The sequence below is a fragment of the Onychostruthus taczanowskii genome, unplaced genomic scaffold (assembly GCF_017590055.1).
Source record: "Onychostruthus taczanowskii isolate IOZ18803 unplaced genomic scaffold, ASM1759005v1 scaffold17, whole genome shotgun sequence".
Classification (NCBI taxonomy): Eukaryota; Metazoa; Chordata; class Aves; order Passeriformes; family Passeridae; genus Onychostruthus; species Onychostruthus taczanowskii.
Window position 1 is genome coordinate 11,134,046 of NW_024498906.1, and position 26,176 is coordinate 11,160,221.

At 42.2% G+C, this 26,176-nt stretch overlaps 1 protein-coding gene across 2 annotated transcripts in view; it reads right to left on the minus strand.

Moving 5' to 3' along the window:
* Positions 1–1,703: 1,703 nt before the first annotated feature.
* PDXK (pyridoxal kinase) overlaps positions 1,704–26,176 on the minus strand; it is a 46,519-nt gene continuing 22,046 nt past the window's right edge. Inside the window, exons 1-10 of one of the 2 annotated variants that reach the window (XM_041399720.1) lie at positions 22,655–22,877; positions 22,464–22,568; positions 19,353–19,436; positions 17,441–17,487; positions 16,422–16,507; positions 15,561–15,606; positions 13,023–13,134; positions 11,927–12,063; positions 11,303–11,369; positions 1,704–10,575 (exon numbers count right to left, since the gene is read on the minus strand). In XM_041399720.1, coding sequence (XP_041255654.1) covers positions 10,463–10,575; positions 11,303–11,369; positions 11,927–12,063; positions 13,023–13,134; positions 15,561–15,606; positions 16,422–16,507; positions 17,441–17,487; positions 19,353–19,436; positions 22,464–22,568; positions 22,655–22,676 — 819 coding nt within the window. In that variant the 5' untranslated portion in view covers positions 22,677–22,877 and the 3' untranslated portion in view covers positions 1,704–10,462. Of the gene's footprint in view, positions 10,576–11,302; positions 11,370–11,926; positions 12,064–13,022; positions 13,135–15,560; positions 15,607–16,421; positions 16,508–17,440; positions 17,488–19,352; positions 19,437–22,463; positions 22,569–22,654; positions 22,878–26,176 lie in introns of those variants that run through there. The other variant, XM_041399719.1, reaches the window with a different exon arrangement.

Consider the following 26,176-nt stretch of genomic DNA (forward strand, 5'->3'; position numbering starts at 1 on the left):
ATGCGGATAAATACAGACATAGAGAGGTACAGACAGATACCACAGAATCACAGAATCACAGAATGGTTTGGGTTGGAAGGGATCTCAAATATCATCCAGTTCCAACCCCCTGCCATGGGCAGGGACATCTTTCACCAGACCAGGCTGCTCAGAGCCTCATCCAGCCTGGCCTTGAACACTTCCAGAGTGGATGGAGCCCTGAGCATCCATATGGAGATGGACGGAGCTGGACAGAGCTCTGTGCACATCTCTATATAAACCTGATGGATGCTTCTCTTTGCCCGTGTGCACCCATGTGAATTGATTATGATATCATTGTTATCATGGATCTGTAATTTAGTCACTGTTATAATTGTAGCTAATCCTATTGACTCACTTTTTAAGTGTTAAATTAGCTGATGATTAAGAGCTGCTAACCCCCTCTGCACCCTTGTCTTTTTGTACCCATGTCCTTTACCCCCTTACCCTTCTGCATCTCTGGTCTCTGTGTAAATCATCCTAAATTGACTCAAATCTGATTTTCTTACATGTGCTTCATCCATGGCCTAAGTAATGGAGTCACCTTTGCCACTGAACTCTAATAAACGTTGCACTCTCTTAAATTCATGTTAAAACCTGCTTCTTGCCAAGCTCTGGCAGTGGCTCTTTGAGTGCCTCCACTGCTCATTCTCACAGGGCTGTGAGGAGGGAGCAGCTTCAGCCCTTTCCCCTAAAAATATTCAAATCTTTTCAGACCCCTCCCCAGCTGCTGTTTGTATGAGAAATAGGAGAGACAAATGGATGAGGTGGAAGCATTGGGCTGCTCCCAGAGCTCTGATATCTGGTTTTGGTGAGACTTGGAATGCATCCCACGTTGGGAGTGCTGGGATGGAGGGTCCAGGCTCAGGAGAGGTGTAAGGGAGAGGTTGTGATGAGGTTTCAGTCAGTGATGATGTGGTTCAGAGCCTTGCAGTGGGGACTGGGGGGATGGAAAACAGGAAATTTGTAGTGGGTGTTCATTACTGATGGCCCAGCATCAATGAGTTATTCTGTAGGCACTTAGGAGAAGTTTCTGGACCTTCATCCCTGTGGAAGATTTCAACTTCCCAGACACCAGCTGGGAATATCATTCTGCTGAGATGAGCAGATCTCAGACATTCCTGACTTTTGTAGGAGATAACTTCTTATCACAGACACCAACTGGCAGAGATGCCCTCCTAGACTTGCTCTTTGTGGCTAGCACAGGACTTTTGGGGGATCTAGGGGTTCGTGGCTGCCATGGCCAAAGCGATCATTAAATGGCAGAGTATAAAATTTTCAGTGTAATGAGAAAAATATTCAGTGTAATATGAAAAATATTCAGTGTAATGAGAAAAAAGGACAGCAGAGTTGTTACCCTGGACTGCAGGAGAGCAAATTTTAGGCTGTGCAGGGAGCTGATTTAATGGAATCCACTCAGTCTGCTTCTGAGATTTTAGGGAGCCCACAAGTGTAGGTCAGACTTTAGGAACCACCTTTTAGAAGCACTGGAGCAGATGATTCCACTGTGGTTTGAGTCAAGCACGTGGAGCAGAAGGCCAACTTGGCTGAACAGGGAACTCCTCATGGAGCTCAACAGGAAAAAGAAATCATGCACGGTCAGGCTTCAGAAGACACAAAAAACCAAAGCTCCATTAGAGTTGAAAGAGAAACATCACCAAGAGAAAAAAACAGAGAGCCATGTTTAGGAAAGGAAATGTATTTTATTGAAAAAAAAAATTACATTTCACTTATACACCATGAAAATACTGAGTTGTGTGTTATTTTCATAAGAAGAGGTCAAGACTTGCACAAGAAAACCACATTCTTTATTACAGCATTACTCCATGAGATGAGGCTCTGGTGGCATCTGCACTGGGCATTTTCACTAAACAGTAGAGCAGGGCTAAATGTGCTTTGGGCAAAAACCCTAAATATTGGCCTCTTCCAGGTGCTACTGCCCGTTGAAGACATGGCACTCATTTGGTCAATACTAAATTATTTCTGAATTAGAGACAAATCTCATATTTCTCTACTCACATAGGTCCTAGGCAAATTCATAGCTGTCCCTCCCCTGCATTTTTAACAGGGTCACTGGATGGTGCTGAATTCTCCAGGGTTTCCTCCCATCACTGCAGCTCCAGCAGCAAGCCCGAGTTTCCTCCCTCCCACGGCATTTTTTCACACCTTGCACATACCCTGCACGGGAATACAGGTGCTGCACCAAAAGCAGGACAGGAGTGCCTGCAGGTGGCATCCCAATGCCATCTGTCACAGCTGTGTCCCAAGGACCGTGCTCCAAGCCAGCTGGGACAGGCTCCATCGCACCTCTGAAAGCCCCCTGGGACCTAGAGACCTCTGGGCTGGAAAGTCTTATCAGTCTGTCAAGGAAAAGGAATACTAATGCCTCATAAATTCCCAGGAAACTGCCCTTATTTATTTATGGATTTACTGATGTCATTTTTTCCTTGTTTAAAGGGGGTGGGAAGGAAAAGAGCCAAACCTGGACAACTCTGACACCCTTCAAGTGCTGTGAAAACAAACTGGACATTTTCTCCACCTGGATCTCCCCATTACATTCCCTGTTTAGAACACTGATTTATTCAATGCTATTTCCTCCTCTGCTAGGCACAAGCATCACACAGATCATTGAGAACAGCCACACCAAATTTTTCAGTACTATAATATTTTTGCTACACAGGGGATGGGATGGATTGAGAACACCAAACCCTGACTACTGCATCACTAGCTCTTCTTTCAAGTACTTGGCTCACAAAGATTTCTTTTCTTTACCATTAACCATGCAGCTGTGCAGAGTTAGGTCCTGCTCAGCCAGCACCTCACTGCCAGGGAGAGGAACTCCATTCTCCCTCCTTTTGAGCAGCTGCATTGGCCCAGACCCTCCCTAGCATGGGCACTCATCTGTTCCAGCATGAGGAGGTTAAGGGAACTAAAGAAAATTAAAACTTCAGGGTTTTGGCTGGATGAATTCCCCATTGATTTTAGCTCCTTCGTGTCCCTTGTTATGGGGACAGGCAAATCAGGGACAGCAGAGATGATGGGGGAGGAAGGTCAGGGCACAGTTTCGTGGTGTAGCTGAGATGGACAAGTTAGATCTACCACAGCAGCTGATACCTGTTTTACCTTTCTTTCCAAAAGCACAAAAGCCAAGCCTGAATCATCTGGATAATGCACTTCCAGAGTCTCTTGGTTCTCCATGGCCTGCAGGAGAAATCTAAGGGAATTATGCCGTGGCCAGGAGAGCAGGGGGCTGCACACCAGGAGCTGAACCACAGCCTTGGGACAGCACTGCCCAAGAAACCCAACAGCTCCCCAGCACCCTCAGCTCCCACTGGCCCAGAGTAACTCCTCCACATTCCCCCACAGCAGGATGCAGGCACAACAGTCCCTCTGCCACCACCACGGGGATGCTGCACCCACAGATTCCCAGGGGGAGGAAAGCCAGGCACAACAAACCCCCAGCACTGCTGTTCCCTGCCACAGCCTCCCTCCTCAGCCATGCATTATTCATTTCAGTGACATTTCTACTGCTAACTTAGCAAAGCAGAAGTGCTTCTTTTTCAACACATCCAGAAATCAGGAACTCTCGGGAGAAAAACTCGGGATAAATTCTCCTCTGCTTTCTGCAGTGGTGATTTATTCACAAGAGTGAGGAGGATGCTGCCATGTTAATTAAAAGGGACATAAGTGATGATCAGTTTTGTCAAATCACCAACTGCTCTGGTAGGTAATGACATTTATCACAGGACAATGCTCCAAAAACTCCTTTATGATGCAGACCCTTGTGCTTTTTACAGAGACCCTGAAGTTCAACCAAAATCATTAATCTGGACAGTTGTGCTTCAGCCCTGGTCTCCCAGCCATAAGAAACAAAGACTCACTATGCTTAGCAGGATGAAAAAATCCTGTTCTGGTTCTGAACCCTGTGAGCAGCCTTGCCTTTTGACTGAATGGGATTTTATCAGTAGCTCAGCTCTCCTGAAAGCTATTTTTGAATTTGAATTCAGAACAAACAACAGAAATTCGTCACGCTATTACAGCTGACAAACTACAAGGAAAAAATCTTTACTTTCCCCATTGTCTGTTCAGCTGCCTGTGCACAGGTTTAGCACAAGCTGTGAATGAGCCTGGTCAGGTCCATACAGTGGAACAAGCCACTTTTGTTCCATCTCTTGGCTTGTCCATGTTGCTATTAAGCGCTTTTAAGACTTCCCTGTCTTATTTAATTAAATAAACAAACCCATCCCAAATTTTTAACCTAACCTAGATGTATTTCACACTTCTTTCCAGTGCAAAATTCCAGGCTTACGCCACAAAGCTTACCTGATTTTAAAGTGGATAAGGTAGCAATATTTAGGGTTTTCTTTTTAAACAATGGTTATCTACCATCCTATTGCCTCTCTCTACAAGGTAGAAGCCTTACTGCAGGAAGGATACAACTTGTAATGGCCAACCAGAAAAATACACAAACACTAGAAAGCCTACAGTTTCATCAGAAATTAAATCATTTGCTATTACACAGAACTTCATTGTTTTTCTGGCACAGAAGTAGTTGAATTACTACACACACCTCAAGGACAATCATTTAAGATGTGTAAACAAATAACAGGTCCACCTAGTCCGTACAAAGCACCACACAAACTTTAAGTACATAGAAAGTTTGCTCATAAATATTTCTTTGTTTAACAATTCAGCACTAAAAAAATATTACTTAAAAAGGCATCTTTTATTAAGTTATTCAGTTTGTCCAGGGCTGGTGGGGTTGTACTATCCCTACTATATTACAGCCACCTGACTCTCTTTCCAAACCATTTTACTTCTCTGGAAGAAAAGGCTATGTGTGGCTGGGACCCAAAGCTTCAGCACAATCTACAAAAATATAATTCTTTAAGACCTTCTGCTCACATCCTGAAGGCCTACTCAGCCAGCCCCCCAAATTCTGTTTCCCACCCCTACCACATTGCAAATAAAGCTTCAACATACACACACACACACACAGAGTACATAAATTACACTCTTCTACACACAGATTTTTTTTTTTCTAAACAGCAATGCAACCACGAGGGCAATAGGTAAGTGTGATTTCAGTGGTAACATATGGCACAGCCTTCTCATATTGCTGGTTTTCTCTCTGGGAATAATGTGCTGCCTTATTCACTGCTCTGCACGCTGGGGGATCCATTACCATTATTTGCACTGAGTCAGGAATGCACATCTAGGAGCATCCCACCTGCCTCGAGGTCCTCTGCTGCCAGAGCAGCAAAAGCACCAAGCTGGTGGCACTGGGGCTGTCACCTGGCACTGGCTTCCTGGTGAAGCAGATGGGAGTTTTCCCTGGCTGTTGAATGCCACACCACATTCCTCCCTTCTGGGAATGCTGAGAACTAGCTGGGTCTGCCCTGACAGCAGCAGCCCTTGCTCAGGGCACACTCCTCCAGTGGCCGATTGAACCTCGGGGATGCACCTGAAATCTGCCCCTGCATGCATGTGCAAACTCACTGTTTACTTGTTTATCGACAGGAATGCACTTTCAAGAGTTTTCATTTCTTTGAAAGAGCTATTTTTGGGCTGTGGTTGAACACCTCGAAGCTCAGTTTCCATGGCTGACAAATGTCTCCAATGGAGGTGTTTTGGAAAGCTTCAGGACTGCTCAGCAGGCTCTCACTTAGCAGGAACATGAAGAACATGTGTTTTCAGGAAGAACAGCTCTCTGGATGTCTGTTCCTGGGATTCTACAATGACTACAGCCAATAAGCCAGCACGGCAAGGGGATGTAAAAGGGATATGTTTCCCTTTATGAAGAAATATTTTAATACCAGAGTGACCAAAATTTGTAATGTCTCAGCTTTTAAAGGCATCCTTCACCTGGACAAGAACCTTTACTTGGGAGAGGTGTTTTTTCCTTCAGTATAAATAGAAACCAAACCTCTTCATGACACAAGTGGAATGACACAGCACTTCCTGCTCTCCTTAACCTGGATCCCTGCTTTCCTCCTCCTGCAAACCACCACGCTGGCAGGGACACTGCTGAGTGCTGGCAGAAGCTCTTGTTCCCACATGAGGAACATTTGTTTCCCACTCTGCAGCCCTGTGCGCCCTACCCTACACAGTGAAGGTAAAAAATCAGTGAGTGGAGTGCAGTTAAACGCTGCACAAGGAAGAGATCTCAAAATGAGTTATGGTTCTTACTCCAAGCCTCTCTTCTCACCTTGTCTGCAGGAAAAAAGAGGTCCCTACTTATATGTAGGACCTCAACACAATGAGGATCTACACATATAAGTAAGAGGAATGCAAGGGAGTGGTGCAGAATGCCAGAGATTTTTTTTTCCCATGAAACCTCTTAAAAAATAAATTAAGACAACAAGGATGTTACTCACTTGCACATCCACACCTTTACAGTAAGATGATTACAGGGCACAAATGTGCTCTCTTCCATTAACTACCCTTTCTCTATCCTAGGACATAACTAAGGAAACATTTAATTACATCCACTTTATTCAGCAAGACTATCAAACCATTTTTGTGCTGTTTAATTCTGAAATTATTAACATATTTAAAAATAGGATCTAACAATTTGTGTGTGCACAGTATAATAAAGGTAGATGCTTTTATTACAATCTTCCTTGCCACATATTTTAAAATAAAATTAATCAATACAATCACCATAACAGTCTCAGACAACAAATTAACACCATCCAATCAGACACAGTTAAGATACTCAAAAGGCAGTATGAGTAGCTGGAAACCTTGGTCCTCCAATTCTTTTGTGTAACACATGGATTATGGATTTCTCCCCATCTGAGATAAAAATCAGCACACAAACATTAACAATTCATACTGCAGGTTTCTGAAGTGTTTCTCTTGAGTGTGAGTAGCACTGATTTTAGCACAATGTCTTTGTGCAGGTCTCAGTTCTCAGCATTCTCTAATCCAGGCCCAGAATAGGTGGTTTGTAAAAAACCTTTGGTCTCTCCTGCACAGGTGGCTCCAAAAACGAGTGGCTGGATTGAGCAGTGGCCACAGGCACTGCAAATCCCTCCAGGAAAAGGGGATGTGACAAAAATTAATTGCAGAATGGAGAAAGAATGTGAGGGCACAGAGCATTCCCCTCTCCCACACCTCCATGTGCTGCAGCCTCCTGTGCCTCTGAGCTCACACAGGTGGCACTGAAGCCACCAGTCCCCAGCAGGTGAGGGCTGCACTGCTGGCTTCCACCCTTCGTGCCCCAGGATGGCCAGGGAAGATTATCCATCATTACAGACTCCATCTCTGGGCTAAAGTGCTTGTTCTCCTGTCATCAATTAGGACCTAAGCTAGTTTAGATTAACTTTTTACCTTTAACTAAAGGTTTGCAAGTCAATCAGACAATGCTGGTCAGGCTCCTCCAAGCCCTAAATAAATAGTGGGCACTGTGTGACACTGAGAGAGCTGCACGAGACAGACAGCAGGAACTCAGGAAAAGATAAAGGTATAATATGCAGGAGGAGAGGAGAGAATGGAATATTAGACAGGACTGTGCTGAGCCTTTGAATTTTGTTCTGCACATGAGCTTTGTGTAACTCCAAACAAATAAAAATGTGTACCTTGACATTCAAAAATACCTGTTAGCCTGCTGTGGCTACAAACCATTAGCTACAGAATATATTTACAGATAATTTCTGATGTTTGTTCCTGGCAAGAGATGTTAAGCCCAATTCTTCACTGAAGATATAAACCTGACCTAATTTAGATCAGGTCAGTGGGAGTTTAAAACAGGTACCACATGAGCAACCCTTGGGGACTCAAGCAGATGAAGCCACAGCCCATTGCTACAGGATCCAGCTACTGTGAAATAGGAACTGTTGCAAATTAGTATGAATATTCTTTTTTTTTTTTAACATGGATTTGTCACAGATTCTAAGGAAGGTGTGAATTACTGAACAGATCCATCCTCTGAAGAAGTGGGAAAAGATGACACCTGACAGGTATAAACTGCTCCAACAAACATATCACTTTGTCTTTTATCTCAAGATCATGGCTCATCATGGTTTATAATTAAAACATTGTTTGCAAGGTAGCTCCAAGCTTCCCAAATTCCAAGCTTCTTTATTTCAGAGAAAACAGCCCTTGCCTTGCTCTCAATCCTCTTGTGAAGTCTGTTTAATGGCAAAATAAAATTGTGCTGTCTCACACATAGTAAATGGGCATTGAGCATTGTCTGTACAGGCAGGGAAGTTCAGGATGTTGATCCCTCCTTCCTAAGAGGATAACAGGGATTATACACTTCCACATGAAATTTTAAATTTAATTTTAAGATATTAATAAATTCATCGTTATGTTTGGAAAATGGCATGCAGCACTTGGTTAATCAATGTTAGAAACAGTTAAAATCCTTTCCATATCTACAGTATTTAAATATCTTTGCTGAAAGCAAGTATCTCAAAAGAGGCAATTGTCTTCCTGGCACAGCTGCCCAAGCAAACTGTAGCTTATCTAAAAAAGGGGGGAAATATTATTATTATGAGTGTTTTCCAGCCCATCTGGAAGTTTGTGTTGCAGGGAGAACAAAATTTAAAAATGCAGTGCTGCAAAGAAAGGTTGTCCAGTGTGCTCAGAGAATCATGGAATGGCTGAGGTGGGAAGGGACCTCTGGAGATGCTCTGCTCCAGCCTCTGAGCAAGCAGGGTGCTCAGGGCCACGTTCAGTCAGCATCTGAGTATCCCCAAGAACAGAGACTCCACAACCTCTCTGGGCAACCTCTGCCAGTGTTTGATCACCCTCACAGTGAATTAAATGTTTCTAATGTTTAAATGGATTTTCCTGTATCTCAGTTTGTGCTCCAGTCTATTTATCACTTCGGGCACCACTGGGAAGAGCCTGATTCCCTCTTCACTGCTTCCCATCACATGTACACACTGTCAAGGTAGGTCACATCTTTTTACAGGTTGGGTAGCAGCCCTGAGCTCATATCTCTGTTACTGACTGCTGATTTTAGCAACTGTGCACAACACCAAGGTTATTATTGCTAGAAAGTTATTTCATTACAGTGGATACTGAAAACTGGCAGTAGAGTCCCATTTTGTAGATAAATTCCTGCTGATTTTTTTTCCTTAAATTCTCAAGTAACATAATTTTTTTTTCACTTTTGATGCCAAATGCAGGAGAGGAAATCAATCAGAAATGCAATTTCCATCCCCTTATGTAGTCTGAGAGAAGTAAAGATCCTCAACATGATCTGGATTTAACACCACACTAGACTTTATCTTGGGACAAACAAGAACAGGGATCCCATAGAGAAATCCTACAGGAGTGTGAGTGTCCAATACCTGTCAGCAGACTTCCCTGCTCCTTTAGTATGTGGCTATGATCCACAGGACACTGAAATGATTAAAAATCCCGTTCTGAAGCCTTATCAAGAATTGTGCATTAATAATAATAATAATAATAATGTATTTCTGTAATCTCTAATTGGTGTTGCTTGCACAGGCATTGTGAACAAGTTAATTTTTCTGTTTCACTGCATTTGGTAATCAGTGACCAGATCTTACTAACCCAAAAATACTACTTTTGCCACATTGCTTCATTGCTAAGGCTGCCAGCAGTGCTCACTAATGTGAAGTGCCCACGTAGCTCCTAAGTACATCCACCCACAATGAACAAACCAGGGCAGCCAACTCCAGGGTAAGAGCTGCTTTCTCTTTTGCCTTCAGTTAAAAGAGAATCAAACCTGGCCTCAGAGGCCACCCTTCTAACCAGTGGCACTGAATAAAGACATGATCTTGTTGATGAAGATGTTTCTGGAGCAGCTTTTGGAGGAAAATCATGTGGGCACCCAGGGACATGAGAAATAAGCAGCCAGAACCTGTGACAACTGAAACTGTGCAGCTGTTCATGGACAAGAAACAGGAGCAGAGATCAGCAACAAGAATGACACCTCAAGGTCACTTCAGAGTACTGAACGTGCCAAACATCTTCAAAGTACTCCTACACACGAGCAGAGCTGTGTGTGTAGCTTTAACCCTGCTTAGTTTCATAGCAGCTGAGATACTGAATACCAGGGCAGGTAACCAGGTACCTCCAGGAAAAGGGAGCATGGAGCCAGCTCCATTGGCACTAGATGCCATCTTGAAATACATTTTCCAGTCAGTCAAGCATTCCATTAGCAAATTCACATCTACAGTCTTTGGCAAGGCAGGAACATTGCTCTCTTGCCCTGGGTAATCACACAGACTAAGTGAATCTGACAGACATTGGGATACCTGGGAATATGCTTCAATGCACACTAACTGTTCTGGTTTTAAAACTGAGCAAGGCCAGCACATATGTTTGAGAGTGGATATCTGCCTATGCTGGGCACTATTTCATGAAAGTCAGGTTTCTGTCACAGATCTAAGGCAAATATTACAATTTACAGGAAAGAAATGAGGACATCGATACATTGTGCGTTATTGGAGACGTGGAGCCTTTATAACACGGTGGCTTTCACTATGATCTCTGGGTTTTCTATGTCCTTTTTGCTTTGGACCATTCTCAGTTCCAGCTGGGCTGAGTTTGGTTTGTTTCCTTCTCCAGCTTGCACTAAAAAGATGACATCAGAATGTCATTAAAAACAGCAGTATTACAAGAAACAAGTTACATTGCTCTCTAACCCCACAATTTTGTCTGCCTGCCTCCCTTCCCCATTCTCCCTTACTGCTCCCTGCTGAAGGCTTCCAAGGTGGAAAAGCCAGGTCAGCACTGATTTCTTACCACTGTTCCACACCTCTCTCCAGGAAAGAAACATAGCTCTGCTGTTCATTAGGAAGTCACACAGACATGCTCAGAGAACCCACAGATTTCCTTAAGAACTGAAAGATGGGAACTCCAAGGGAAGCTGAAAAAAAATCACTCCTCATGTGGGCCAACACAGCCAAGAAACTGATTATTTGATAAACCCCTCTCAGTGCTAAACACACATGCAGAGGGGCAGTGGGTGAGCTACACTGAAGCAGGAGCTCTTTGGCACACCACACTCAGCAGCTCCTCGAGTTCTGCTGGTTTTGCAGAGCTGGCTCAGGCACAGTCAGCACGACTGTCACCCAGCACAAGCTAAACAGTGACATCTGCAGTCAGCTCTGGTCAAAAATGGCCCTGCAGGACACAGCAGGAACATGCAGACAAAAATACCAAGCTCTCATTATGTAAATTCTCTGCCTGCCTCAGCAGTCAGGGGATGCCTGTAGTCAGGAGACCCAGAAAGCTCCTTGAATATTTCTTCTGATGCCAATGCAGCCAGAACATGGGAATGAGGTCTGGATGAATTTACCTTTTGCACTCTTAATGGTCCTTTGCAGAACGTGCTGCATGGCTGACACAGTCTTTTCACATGCCACCTGCAACAACATATTCAGGGTTCAGTAAGACTTCAGCTACCTACTTTAATATTACTTAATATTAATTAATATTATTTCAAAAACACTGCTATTAAGAGGAAAATGTGACTGACAAAACAAACATGATGACAACTATGCAATGCAGAGTTTGGGGAAAAAAATATTTTACTTAATTGTCCCCAAACAGGTATTAGAAATCATAACTGTATCAAGGACTCTATGTCCTTAAGGGAAAGAAATAGAAAAATGGATTTGAGAAATTATTTTCAGTGCTTATTATGAAGTGAAGATAAAAAATGTAATTGTAAACATGGATGCAGTCTCTCTAGAAAGAACATTAATTTGGCAAAATTACAAAATCAATCTAACTGACATGTGACTGTTTAATGTCCCTTTTGGCCAAAGGGAAACTCTGTGGCTTTTTCTGAGGTGAGGAAAAAAAAAGCCAAAACACAAGACAGTATTTAAATAATGTCACAGATCAGAAGTTTTTAAAAAAAAAAACTCAAGAGAAACAAGGTCCAAACTTGCAGAGAGATGAGTAACTTCTGCCCCACCTTCAAATTGTTTGGGTGCTTGTGTGTCCATGCCAGAAGCATAGCAGCAAACAAGTCTCCTGTTCCCACAAAGACAGCATCCACTTTGGGAGACTCCACTCGAATTCTTTGTGTTATCCTGGTACCATCTGCTTTAGCTACAACACAGATCCACAGTTAAATGACAGACCCAGCCACTAATACAATGGCAATCACTAGAACTTAAAAAGAAATCTTTTTAAAAGTCATAATCAGATTTGAATTTGAATTTACAATTCTCCTTTGCTGTTTGGAACATAAAGGAGAATTGTAAACTTTGTACCAGCTCTTTTAAAAGGCACAGCCTTCCAAAACTTGGCCAGCTTGCGACAGCATTTATAACTTCTATACGGTACATACTTCATTTAAGAGCGAGGAGGGAGCTACCTCCTTCATTTTCCATCCCTCATAACTGTGCCCTTCTCAGGTGGAAACATTGTGTGACAGTCTGAACACACAGTGAGCCCTGGTGACAGCACAGAAGGGGACACAGAGAAGAAGCAGGAGGGTATTTTATAACCTATCAAGGGAGGAACAATCTGCTAACAGGAAGGACAGAGTGAATTTTTGGAAAAGCATTCAAACATGCCAAGTTCCTGTTTTACATCCTCACCACCAGTACCAGGGGCTGTGAGAATCCCAACAAACCTTGCCTAGGGCATCCTCCTCCTCTGCCCAGGAGCTGCATGGAAGCTCAGGACAGGGCACCTGAGATATGGTGCACACATTCCTGTGCACAGCCCTGCTGTCCTGATGTACTTACTGAATTTTCCAGGTTAATCTCAGACCTGGCTTGCCTCCCTAACTCTGGACTGTCACTGGGACCTGTCTGCCACCACCCCCCTGTCCTGCTGACCTGTGGATGGGGACAGAGTCCTGCCAGGGCTGTGATCACACTCAGCTCTTGTCCTCCCTCTGGAGCAGCCCCAGTCTCACACTCCTGATATTACTGCAGGACAAGGGGCTCACTTAGGAATCTGAGCTCCTTCCATGCAGATGGAACTACTTCTTCAAGGAGTAACTGCAAGCACTGACAGGTGAAAAGAGAGCACAGGTAAGGAAGGAGCTCTTCACTTACTTTTTCTGTGGCTTCCCAGAGCAATCAGGTAGTCATTTCCTAGAGGTGCCTGTAGATCTGAGCTTGTGATCACCACAGTCTCTGGTCCCATGGCATGGAGCATATCCATCACCTTTCAGTGTGCAAAAATGCAGGAATTGGTGACTGCAATATGTGTGCATTAAACTTTCATTCATAGTACTGATGGTTTTTAACAAACACCTTATTTTGGCATCTTTTGTAAAGAGAAAAAAACCCAGTCTCTATTCAAATAATCTACTTGAATTAGGGGCATTACTTTGAACTAGGGGAATCAAAACATCCACATTTAAATGTACACACTTGTTAAAATATACAAGCATTTCTGTTTGTGTTATCTTTGGATGCTCTTCTGGAAAAAATACTCTTGTTTCAGCTGTGATGAGAATTTTTGCCTGCATCATGTTTTCAGAACACACTGTCAAAAGAATAAGAGAATAAATATACAGATATGTGTACCTCATCTGGCATCTTGAAGCATTTTCTAGAAAGCCAGCAACTCCAGGTCATGAAATCTTATTTAGCTACTACTTTTAGAGTTACCAAAAATTAAAAAACCTGAATCAGAGGCAGAAGTGTGTCTATCTCAATCTTCTTTTCTCATTCTGTTTCAACCCCCAAACTACAGCTGTAAATTATATACCTTTGCAGATGTATTTCCACTCTGTGTGCTCCTCACTTAAACTCATTAATAATCTGCTTCTGACATCACAATTGGTTGTTACAGACAGAAGTGATTTTGATTTCACAGAAAAAAGAATGACTTCAATAATGAGTTAGTATAAAACATGGATAAAATATTAATTCTCCCAGAAGAGTTTAACTAAAAACCCTCCCAGGCTAGCTATGACTCATGAGCAGCTGAATGATAAGGATTTATTTCTGCTATTTTTTAATACTTTATTGCTTTTCTTTCTTGTCTAAGCCTCCAAGTTTCTTCAGCTGTCAGACCTCTTTGCACAGACAGCAGCTGGGTTTTGGAGAAGCAGTAAATCCACCAGCACACACTGACACAATCAGTCTGTGCAGGAATAGTAAACTAAGTTTCATTCCTCAGTCACAGTTCACCAGGACCCTCATCTCCACTGTCTCTAGCTGTAGGACTTAGTCCTTTCTACATTAATATTACATCATATTTAATTTTATGGAAGAAGACACTACTGTCATCACAGGTCTTGTTAAGGAAAGGAAAAGCAAGCATGAAATCATGGAAATCGATGCCAGAATTCCTACCACCTTTAAAAGGAACTAATTCCAGCATGGATTATTACTCAGATGCATGTATGACATGTAGCTGGAAAGACAGACAGATTAAAATATGCTGCAAACAACTTCTTTAAAAATGTTTCCATTTCTAAGTATAATTCCATCTCTTTGGGAGAGATTTTTTTAAAGCCCATCACAAATCAGAGCTATGGCATGAATCAGTCAGAAGACTGACTGGCAAAACTGTTTAGCACATGCAACTCATGTTTGCAGCTGAAATATGCAAATTTAGAACTAATGGCTGCTCAGCTAATTATGTTCTTCTCAAGACTGGTTCCACTGGTGAGATAAGAGCAGAAGAACTGAGTTGCAGGTTGCTGTTATTGGCATGAAGCACAGCTCACCACCCTCACCCAGCACAGGGGGTAATGTAGAACTGGGGGCAGTGGAAATTCAAAGAGATGAGATCTCTGTAGCTGCTTCCTGCTGTGAAGGGGTGGTGACCAACCCGTGTTGTTTGACGTTGCTACAGCAAAAAAACAACAAACATTTGGGCTGACAGACCCCCAGCTACTCTCCAGGGGGCCACTGCAGCTGCTGCTTGTTTGAAGATTTTGTGTTCTTTTGAAGTTCAAAACCAAACTGGAGGGAATTACATCAGTCCATTAGGAAAGCACTTGGGTAGCCAACAAAACAAAGAGCTCAGCCCTTCTCAAGACATCAATAAAACTATATTTCTATTTTGTCCTTCACCACCAAGGCCTACAGGTTTTTATTTTCTTCACTTTGTGTGAAAGGGCAAATCATTACACCTCCATGCAATATGTTTGCAGGCCATCTATCAGCTCTGTATGGCAATGACAGCATCTGTCAATGCTGTGGATTTTTCTGGGAGAATGAGGAAAAGCTGTCCTCACACTCAGCACTGCTGAATGCGGACAGCAGAGCCCCAAACAGGTTCCTCATGCCTGGGGTCCCCTGGGGTTTTCACCCCAACCAAATAAAATCCACAGAGCTGGCAGTGTCTGGGTATTTGCCACGTGTGCTGCTGCCACTCCTCCTCCACTGCAGAAAGCAAATTCAGAGGGATGTACTCACTACCAATGTAATCCCTTTATCTGGAGCTCTTTTGGGAAGTTTCTTTGGAATTCTGACACTAAAACAGGAAATCTTTTGTGCCTGAAGTGTACAAGCTTTAATGATGAACACACGGCAAGGACAGAGGCCAAAGTGACTCCAAGGTTGAAGGCACACTGCAGCACTGCAGGCAGGAATGCAGAGAGAGATGTCACACCCCACCCTTTGCCCACTCACCTCCAGTGCATCTTTTTCTGTGTAAATCTTCCTGCCTGTGAGTAACCTGAGAATGAAACAGAAACCTTAAAAGAGCAATAATTCTCCAGGCAGTGACTGTCTGCTTGTCCTTTCAGAGGAGGAAAGCTGGGACTGCACCAAACAGGCCAAACCCATCTGTAGCTCCACGGTCTGCTGGAGCAGACCTGTGTTTGCAGGCGACGTGCACAGACACACAGTGCACTCACACCAGTCCCACCCTGCCTCCTCCAGAGATCCCTGCATCACAAACATTCCCTCACAAGTGTTTTCTCTCCCTCTCCCATGCAGCTGCACCCTCCCCTTAACGGCACAGCCAGTGCTGCACCACCAGAGATTATCTCCTGACCAAAGAGGCACAGCTGTGCAGACAGGACAGGCAGGAGACATTTAAATTCTCAGCTCCCCTGAGATGTTGCCGTGTTGGTAATTCCGAATCTAATTTTTTTTTTGGGGGGGAGGGAATTTGAACCAAACTATTTTAGTTCTGATATTCTGGCATGTAATAAAAATGTTCATAATAATGGGAAAGGATGGAGAAGGTACTTCTTTAACCTGTCCAAGAAACAGGCCTCTGGTGATAACAAGAAATAATCATGAAAATGAGACACTGAAGAAAACAAGAAGAATCTTTTCCTCACGTAACTCCTGGGTTTTTTACTGGTTTTGACATGCAGCAATTGAGGTCATCTGAAAAACACCACTTAAAACTAACAGCTAAGACCCAAAACCCAACATATACGTACATAAGACTCTATATTGAGACAAATAAAATTAAGGCCTATCAGTCTTCCCTGCTTTTTTCCACAAGTTATTTGGCTAGAAAAAGAAATAAGCACTTACTCAGCCTCAAACTGGTTAGGAGTGATTATATCTGCAACAGGTACAACTTTGTCCCTGTAGACTGGCAGGAGATCCTTGGGCACATACTGGGGAGAAAAAAAAAGTGTCAGAAGTTGCCAGCAGTGTCTGAGATGTGGGACTGCAGCTCTCCTTCCCTCAGCCACCTCTCCTGCTGCCACTGAGTGACCTGACAGCCCCAAGCTCTGCAGCTGCAGTGGCAGAGCATCCTCCACTGTCACAGTCAGCCCTGTCCTCCCTGGAGGTGATGGAAGCACCATTTTTAAGCAGGTGGACCTAGCTGGGGACACTGTCACAGTCCGCCCTGTCCTCCCTGGAGGTGATGGGAAGCACCATTTTTAAGCAGGTGGACCTAAACTGGCAGCATTAACAGGAAATGATGTCTGGGTGAAGAACTTTCAAGTTCTCTCTCACCAAGGTGACACAGCAGCATTAGGAATACAGTGTCCCAGCTCACTCATGTCCTTACCTTCAAACCAAACTGTTCTGTTCAAAAATGAATGGTTTTTTTGTCAGTGTGCAGCCTGGTATTGGCACATGGGACCTCTCTGTCACTGATCCCAGCCCAGAGCCCAACAGCTGTCAGATCCCACATGGAATAAGTCATCTTCATTTAGGTTCCAGGGCTGTGTCAGCTCCCAGGATGACTGACAGTGGCAGCCAGGCTACCAGCCAGAACACAGATCTGGACAGATGATGAGAGAACTCCAGAGGGACAAGGATGGGGAGCAGGGGGATATTTTCCTGTGGACAGGGTCTGTATACCCTCTGTTGTCTCAGGAAAGAGCCAGAAATAATCCCAGGGCTGGGCAGCTGTCATTCTTTCCAGATACCAATCTCATTCAAAACCAAGAAATTTAAGTACAAACTTACTTGATGTTGGGATCCAAAGCCACACTTAGGTAAAGCACCTTTTTTGTTGTTTAAAAATAATAAATCTTTATACATCTTTGTATTACAAACATTCACTACACAGAGAATCCAAGCAGAAGAATACTCACCATAGAGCCTTCTCCATTCCACTTGTCACCCATCACTGGATCACACACTGGAAAAAAAATTAGGTTTAGAAATAGGGTACAGATATAAAGACCCTGGTAGGAGGGAGAAATTTTAGGTAACAGTGGTGTCTAAAGAACAGCACTGAGCACTCAAAGCTTACATACACAATCTCACAACTCCTGTAGCACACTGAAATTTGGGTAACAGTGGTGGCTAAACAACAGCACTGACCACCTCAAAGCATACATAAACAATCTCACAACTCCTGTAGCACACTGAAATTTGTATCTGGTGGCTGCCAATTTTGTGTCTTAAACAGTTGTCTGGAATGGTAATATGGAGGGGAGAAACATGCATCTGGTGGCTGCCAATTTTGAAAGAGTAGGTCATGTGTCTTAAACAGTTGTCTGGAATGGTAATATGGAGGGGAGAAACATGGGTGAAGCTAACAGCTCTGAAAAGAGTCCTATTTTTACTTTAGTGTAAAAATATATATTCCAAATGTACACAGCAAAATGCTTGTGTATATTAAATAAAGAAAGTATTATAATGAAACAATAAGACAATTCATGCCAAAGTAGTTGGTGTAATGATATTAACATGTTTGGCACAGGTTCTGGATCAGCAGCAGTACTAACACCACACTCCAAGTGCCCTCAGTGAGGATGGAAACAGCCTAGCACTGCACTTCAAAAAGGAACATTGTTCATTGTATTAAAAGATCTTTAAGCAAGATGAAAAAGCAGCACAAATCCAAAGATATCAAATCAATGTCAGTATTTCAGGAAGTTTCTATGAGTAAAAAGAGAGCAATTTGTACTACATTTTAAAAATATTTTCTTTATGTTAGAATCTATTTGTTAAACATACAGGATCTTATAAACCTCATTGTGATCTCACCACCTGACCACTTCCTTCCTGTTGTACAGTGAGATGCCTCTTTCTGTTCATATTCCAAGAGAGTCTTTAGCTTTCACACAAGGCTATGAACAATTTGACAATCCAATAGTGTAAATAAAGGCTAGAAAGCAACAAAACCCAGACAAGATTTCTCTGCTACATTTTGCTAATTAAGACCTGTGCTTTGTTAATTTTAAGTCAGGTATCACTGCTCAATACAACACCCTGCAAATCCTGCCAATCATTCTAGGTGTTTCCTGGCCACACTGTTTACAGAGCCTGAAGATGACAGCTCAAACCATCATTCCCAGCTTTTTATCCCACTAAATCCTCACTGACCTTGCCCTATCACTCTGCAAGCTTTGCTCAATTCAAGCCTATGCTGGTTATATTCAAAATTCCTGAAACACTCAGGAGAGGAAGGAGGGGAAGGGAAGAGGTCTTTTCTCCCAGGCTGAAGCCTGATGTGACATTAGTGACAACAGCTGCTGGAGCCTCTTGCTCCCTGGATAGTCCTAGGGAATATTAAAAGCAGCAGAACTAAAAAAGCCCTGGAGTTCAAGGCAAATCATGAAACTTGTGAGGCAAAGCAGGACATTTCTGGGATGTGACGTGGAACCACGGCAGGGTGCATGGGAGAGCCTGTCCTGCTCTGGCTGACTTGGAAATCGAGGAGAGGCTTCATCTGCCAGCACACACAGCCTCTGAACTGCCAGCAGCAGCAGCTGGCTGGGATCTTTGTTTTTTCCTGGATACAGACAACCAGTCCTCAATGCACGCTCTCCTTTGGATGGCATAATGCAAGAACCACCCTGAAAGGCAGCAAATACAGGGATAAAAACCCAACTCCCTGACCACCTAAAGCTGAAATGAAACATCACTGGGGGCCCAGCTGGCTCCAGACAGAGCAGAAGTGTTGTGTAACATCAGAACAGTGTAGTCATCCTAAAATGTGCAAATGATGAGCACACTGAATGATAGAATAGAAAGGATTTTAATGCACATCCTCACCATACACGAGGTTAGAATTCTGTTGCTTCAATTCCTGGACAATATCCACCACCATTGCAAGAAATGATGTGTCTCTTGTATACCCTTTCAGGGAAAAAAAAAAAAAAGACACCTTTGAAGTCCAATTTCATGAACACTTTTGCTGTTTTTAGTCCTAGATAGGAATGCTGCATACCTCTATTCTTTGGATAAATGCATTTTTAGAACAGAGGCATTTCAGTAGTTGACTCAGGAATAACAGGTTGGAATACAAATTCAGACAATGCTTGCACAACTACAAGTATAACCTTAAAAATCCATTTACTAAGGATGTTGTTTAGGAAAGGCTCATATAACTTCAAAATGCTTGAACATATATGAACAAAGGTCAGGCTAAAAGGAAAAACATTCCCTTTAATAAAACCAATGTTTTGATCACTATTATTTTTCATGCAGAAAGTTTTTTAAAATTCCATATACTTTTCTTATACTCTGTTTTGATGCAGTTTTTTATTATTAATAGTGTTCATGCTGATAGAGTCCAACACAAGAATGCAAAAGAGATTTAACCTTGATCATTTTAGAGCAATCTCCAAAATACCAATGAAGTTCCTCTTTTTCAGGCTTAGCAGTGAAATAAGCTGGAAATAAGTTTTACTATATTTCAAGGCCCCTAGCACAATGCTAGCACCACAATATTCTTATTTGTCCACTAGTTTTTAAATTTTATAGATGTTCCTTAATTTATATATTTATGCATTAACTTTAGTTACAACATTTATGAATTATCAATTTGATTTTTATTTATTGTAGTTCATTTCTTGGGGATGGTGCTGGGCAGGGCCAGGAGCTGGACTCAATATTTGTGGGTCTCTTCCAACTCAGTATATTTTGTGATTCTGTGATTTAATACTATTATTTTTAGCAAGGTAGCATCTTTCAATGTTCTTGGAAATGTCCACTCTAATAAAATATTTTAAAGTACATTAAAAATGGATTTTGGAGATTTTTTTTTAACTTGAAAAACTGATCAATTCTTGGATCTGCAAAGAAATGGAAAAGATTTTTTTTTGCCAAAATGCTGGATTTTATCCATGAAATGCTGACAATCAGTCAAAAGAGGCACACAAAGATTTTTTTTAAATGACCTGTGATGGCAGACTGGCTGGAAAATAATACTGAGTTTAATAATAATAATAATACTGAGTAAATAATAATACTGAAAATAATACTGTACATCACTGACACAGGTGTTTAAAACTGTTACACTGAACTGCAATTTATCTCTTACCTTGAGTGTCTTACTGTAAATGAAACAAATACAAGAAGATCTAAAATAACTAACTGTCACAAAAAGTCCAGGGAGTGTTACTTTGTTACTAAGTGGCCTAAAGATAATAATTTTAATCTCAGCTGAGATATCTACAATCATCAGACAATTAACAGTCAAACCCCACCTGCTGATAAATTGCTTTTCAGTGTTTAAATAATCATATCCAGCTTGTTTGAGGTACAAAGTAGTTGTGCACTATGGTGAATGTCTGTGTGAAGAGAAAAATCTGACTTTTGGTCCTGAATGGAAAAAGAAAGGGTTTTAAGTTCAGCCACAGGGCAGCTGAGACTAAAACACAAAAAGTGTTATTAGATGTTCAGAAATTACTGCTCTTTCCGCCCACGCCTTCTTTTTGTTCATTTGTGAAAATGGCTGCAGCAAATTAGATTTTAAAACAAACTTGAACACACAAAAAATCGTATTTTAAAAGACTTTTATTAATAAATAATCCCTTTTCCTCGCAAATTCATTTTTCCTGAAGATTTCTCTTTTCCTTCTACCACTTGTCATCTCTTACATCCATTTTACCAGTGATAAGAAAGGAGTAGAGGTATTTTGTAAGAGTTGGAAGTGAAATAAAAAAGGAACATTTCTGCTATAAGAATAATCAAATATTATTTATAAATTTTGCACACTAACATCTCCTGAAAATTCCTACAATACAGTGTGCTTTTCCTGGAAATGTGCTCTGTATGAATTTCTTCCAGGAAAGAAAGGTTGTTTATCTATTTCTCAATAACAAAGAACCCATTTATGCCAAAATTAATTTCTTAACCTTAGTTCAATCTATGTTTGCTTTCAGTCTCCCTTATTTTGGAGATATTCCTTGACAAAACCCTGACAGTAACTCTTTGGACATGGCACACCCTTTAAGCCAGAACACTGCTTTGGAGTTATAACCCATGCACTTAAAATTTCCAGTTTTCCCTGTGTATAAAGAACTTTCCTACATGTGGAAGCCATGAAATCTATCAAATCTGGTGATGTATTTCTGCTTACCTTTAAAAAGTCCCTGCTCACTGCTGTAAGAAATTGATACTGTTATCCAAACCAGATGCACAGCTCTTACAGAGGTGAAATCTGATCAGTAACCTACTTTTGACAAGCAGCAATTGAGTGAGAAGAAATTTTTAATAAAAAATTTTTGTAGAATCTCTCCTTTCTATGAAGTATTCTACAAGAAGTTCTCTTTGCCTGTATTTATAAACACTTAATACATAGTGCAAGCACAGGAAAACACTGCAGAAATGTATTCACTCAGATGACCTACACAGTAACAACACAAAAAATCAACATATATGACAGTCAAAACCAAGACCCAACTCTCCTCATACTTTGCTCACTGTCCAAAGCACTAAGCCTTAAAAATGAAGTAAAAAAAATCAAGGACAGAAAAAAAAAATGTTTATAAAATCATGCTGTAGTACCATAGAGTGCAAGTACTGCAGACTTAAGAGAAAGGGTTAAACTCATGCCTTCCTAATATAATTTTAAAAAAATATTCTGACATTCCACATCCATTGTTCCAATAGAGGCACTCCCAAAATATCAAGTGAGCCTGTACATGCCTGGCCTGTACAAGTCTGTAAATGATACCAGGGGGATCAATTTACCTCCCCAGTTACAACCTCCCAGCTGGGGAACTCTGGCTGCTCCAAACTGAACAGCCCCAGCCAGTTCAGACTATAATACACAGCTGAAATTTTAATTGCCTGGCTTGCACCAAGGAGGGATATGTTTTACATTTCTTCAGCCCTGTTTACACCTGCAGGGAACTGCAGGGAACAAGCTCTTCTTACCTGTGAGCACATAATCGTAGCGGTTGACCTTGTTCAGCTTCAGCCCTTCGTAAAGTTCGTGCAGCTCATCTGAATTCAACACCTGGCCCTTCCAGTGGGCATAGCCTGCAAAGCAAACAGCAGGGCATCTCTCAAGAGATGGATCTTCTCTTTCAGATCACACAGATGAGACACGTGGAGGGAGCACACACCCAGCATCAGCACTGGAAGCATTTTCACCTCCTCTCCTGTGAAATGCTGCTGCTGCTGAATGAAAGCTGCTGTCAGCAGAACAGGTTGTGTGCTCAGCTTCTCCTTAGCACCTCTGCCTCCCAAAGGAACTGGGGTGACTACACTGCAGTCTGAGAGTGGCTATTCACCAGCTGAGCACACACAAGCTCCTGCAAGGTTTCCCATGGAGCTTCTGCAACTATCCCTTTCCTGTGTGGAGGAGGAAAAACATATGTTTTAGACTTCACTGGAGGAGGGTGTCAGTATAATCTATTTTTGTTATCTTATACTATATATAAAAAAGGGAAATATTGACAGTTAGATGACAATCTTAATAGGCTTATAGATCTGTCTGGACAGAGGCCTGCACCCATCAGATAAAGCATCCAGCGGGACCTGCATGTCACAAACAGAGTGACCACAGCAGAACACTGCCATGGATGGTCTTCAAAAGTACAGGGTCACCTGACAGAGTTTCTTCCAAAAATAGCACAGCTTCAGTGCTGAGGATCCTGGAGGAGGAGATGAGTAGCAGAAAGACACTACAAACAGATAAATAATATCCATATACTCCATATATCCTTGAATGATCTCTAAGAATTGCAAGCAAATATGCTCTGCTGAGAGAAGCAGATGGAAGGTAGAACTTACTTGGGATAAACTCAACTGATTTCAGCAAACAGTGGACCAAGGTCCATGGCAGCCAATTCCAAGGAAAATAAAATTGTCTCCCTTAATAGAATCTAAACATTTGTTGAAAAATGTAAATGCGCCTTGCACCTTGTCATCAAAGCCTGCCCATGTGGATGCACCAATCACTCCTTTGTGTGTAAGGATGGGGCTCCCTCCAGGATACTGGATGAGGAATCCACAATTTAACTCTTTCAATCTCCATAAATTCACAGTTTGTTAAAAAGATTATATTTTTATTAACTGGAATTAGGAAAAATGGAAAGTTAAGTGAGGTATCTTCTCCCATACCTCCCCTGTGTAAAGACAATGGTATTTTGTTTGTTTTAACTTCTGCTCTTGCAGTTAGAAAATTCTGTAATGAAAACTGTTGGCTTGGATTATCACTCTAAACTGACTTATTAGAGTGACTGCCAAAAGGTGTCTAGAGCCTGGGATAAGCACATTTTTCAGTTCTCCTCCTTGTGAATGCAAACAGACCCACGGTATGGTGAGCAGATGGATCATTTTGCTCTCCTCAGCTCACAAAGGCCAAGCCTCTAAAACACAACTCGCTGCCAACACATCAGCCACCACCTCTCCCTCCCAGGAAAATGCTGCTCACAAAGCCCCTGTGAAGAAAGGGACAAAGTAAGGGATTTCTCTTCTGAAGAACCCCTGAGTGTATGTAAATCCAGGGTTTGGTTTTTTTAAGGCAAATGCAGATATTTGTTCTGTCACATCTGCAGCATCACACAGAAATAATCCGTCCTCTCCTCTCCCCCAGCCTCTGTAGCACTGAAAAGCCAATAAAGGGACACAAGAGAGTCCTTCCATTGTGACCATCAAGGGAACTGGGTGCCCTTTTCACCCTGAATCAAGGCAAAAAATGCTGACATTTATCTTAGACATGGCCATAAAAATAACTATTATAGATGGCCCAGGCAACCTCGATACTTTCAGGAGCCATTCCTACAAAGACTCTGCAAATTCACTACTTAACCAAAAGTTCACCTTCCTGATTCAAGCTGTCTTGAATGGTCAGTGCACAGGGCTCATGTAACACTGATCCTCCACTGAGGGAGAGAAATAAATATAAAAACTCAACTTTAGGCAGCAGCCCAGCTTATCTCTGGAGTTGGTGTCACCCACACGGGGTAGGGACATTGTTTGAGCTCTGCAGCAATGACTTCCACAGGTAACTTGAGGATCCTTTTAATTAGCTGGTAACGCGTAATACAACCTAAAGTCTAACTACACGACAGCCAGAGTTAAAAACAAAGCCCTAGGGAAGCTCTCAGGGAAGCCCCAGCTACTGAGACATTAAATAAAAAAGGGGAATGCTTTTTTTAAGGCATTCCCTAAAGTGGAGCTGCAGAGAACTGTGATGTCACTAGGAACTGAATTATGTTCACATAACAACCAAACCAAATCAAAGCTGGCAGCAAGATGAGAACCCACTATGCCCTTTCCCCAGGGTAATTTCATGTAACACGACAAACAGAAGGGGCAAATCCCATGACCCTGCATTTATCCTACTTTCCTGGCAGAATGTAACACCAAAAAGCAGGAATAGAGAAGAAAAAGCCAGTTACTCATGTTCAGAAAGGGTTTCATGAACTGGAGGATGAGGTCCCAGGAAGAGGGACTGTCTTGAAAGGGGAAAGGCAGAAAGGAAGAAAACTGTGTCTTCCTTGTTTTGGGTACAAAACCACCAAATAATTCCCCTCAGTGCTGCTCTGAGAGAGCAGAGAGAGCACTGCCAATCATGACACAGCTCTTCAAAACCCCTCTTGGCTCAGACTGCATTATTCTCCCACGTCTGTAATAATTTTAAACACACAGATGAGCATAAACACTTAAATAACCTTACACCCCTTCTGCCTGGGTTATTAGCTTTTATTGCAAATACAGGCTACCTATTTGCTTTTAGCAGATAAGGCAATGACAAACAAGCAAGATACAACACCTCATGTCACTAAAATGATGAACACATTCATCAGTCTCCAAGGAAATGTCCTGGTTCATTGGTATGAAAAGTAAATAAAGTAACCAAAACCACAGCCAAGAGAGGCAGCTAATACTTCCTCCAAGATGAATTTATGTACTTTCCTTCCTCTCCTTTTTTTCCCCTCCTTTGGAATGTATTGGAATAATCTTCTTAATTACTTTCAAAAACAGGGATGAAAGAGAATGAAAGTACCAGGCATATCAGAAGGAAAAAAACAACCCAACTGACCAACACAGCAAAAGAAAAACAAGCTACCATTTTAGTATAGCAAAGCATGCACAATTGCTTTGTTTTCCAACCCAGAACATTCTGTTCTTCCTGTGGTGCTCCCTGCAAAACTATTCCAAGTGACTCCAGTAACAAAGAAGTTCACATGGGAAAAAGGAAGAAAGTTCTAGTGTTTAAGGCTCATGATGGACAGGCAGTCTGGGCCCAGCTGTGTCACAAAATTCCCATTGCACGCTCCAGCAGAACCTGGTCTGAACACATGGCTCATCTGCAGCCACCAGGAGGCCTCCAACAAAACCAGAAATTAAGTACCAAATTCCCCAGTGGATTTTTTTATAGCTGGTCACAGAGTGGGAGTAAAATGCTACCAGTGTCAGGCACAAGTGGAGATCTTTTCTTCCTGCCCTGCACACACAGAGGGGTGAATGAATCACCTGGGTGGGCAGACTGTGCACAATCACATCGAGATTTAATTGTAATTTCTCATGTGTTAGACCTACCAGCCAGCCCAGCCACCTACTACACACCCACCAAGTGGAAGTCAAACGTGCTCAAGAATAAAAGGAAAAGTAACAGAAAAAAACCCAGGCTGTTT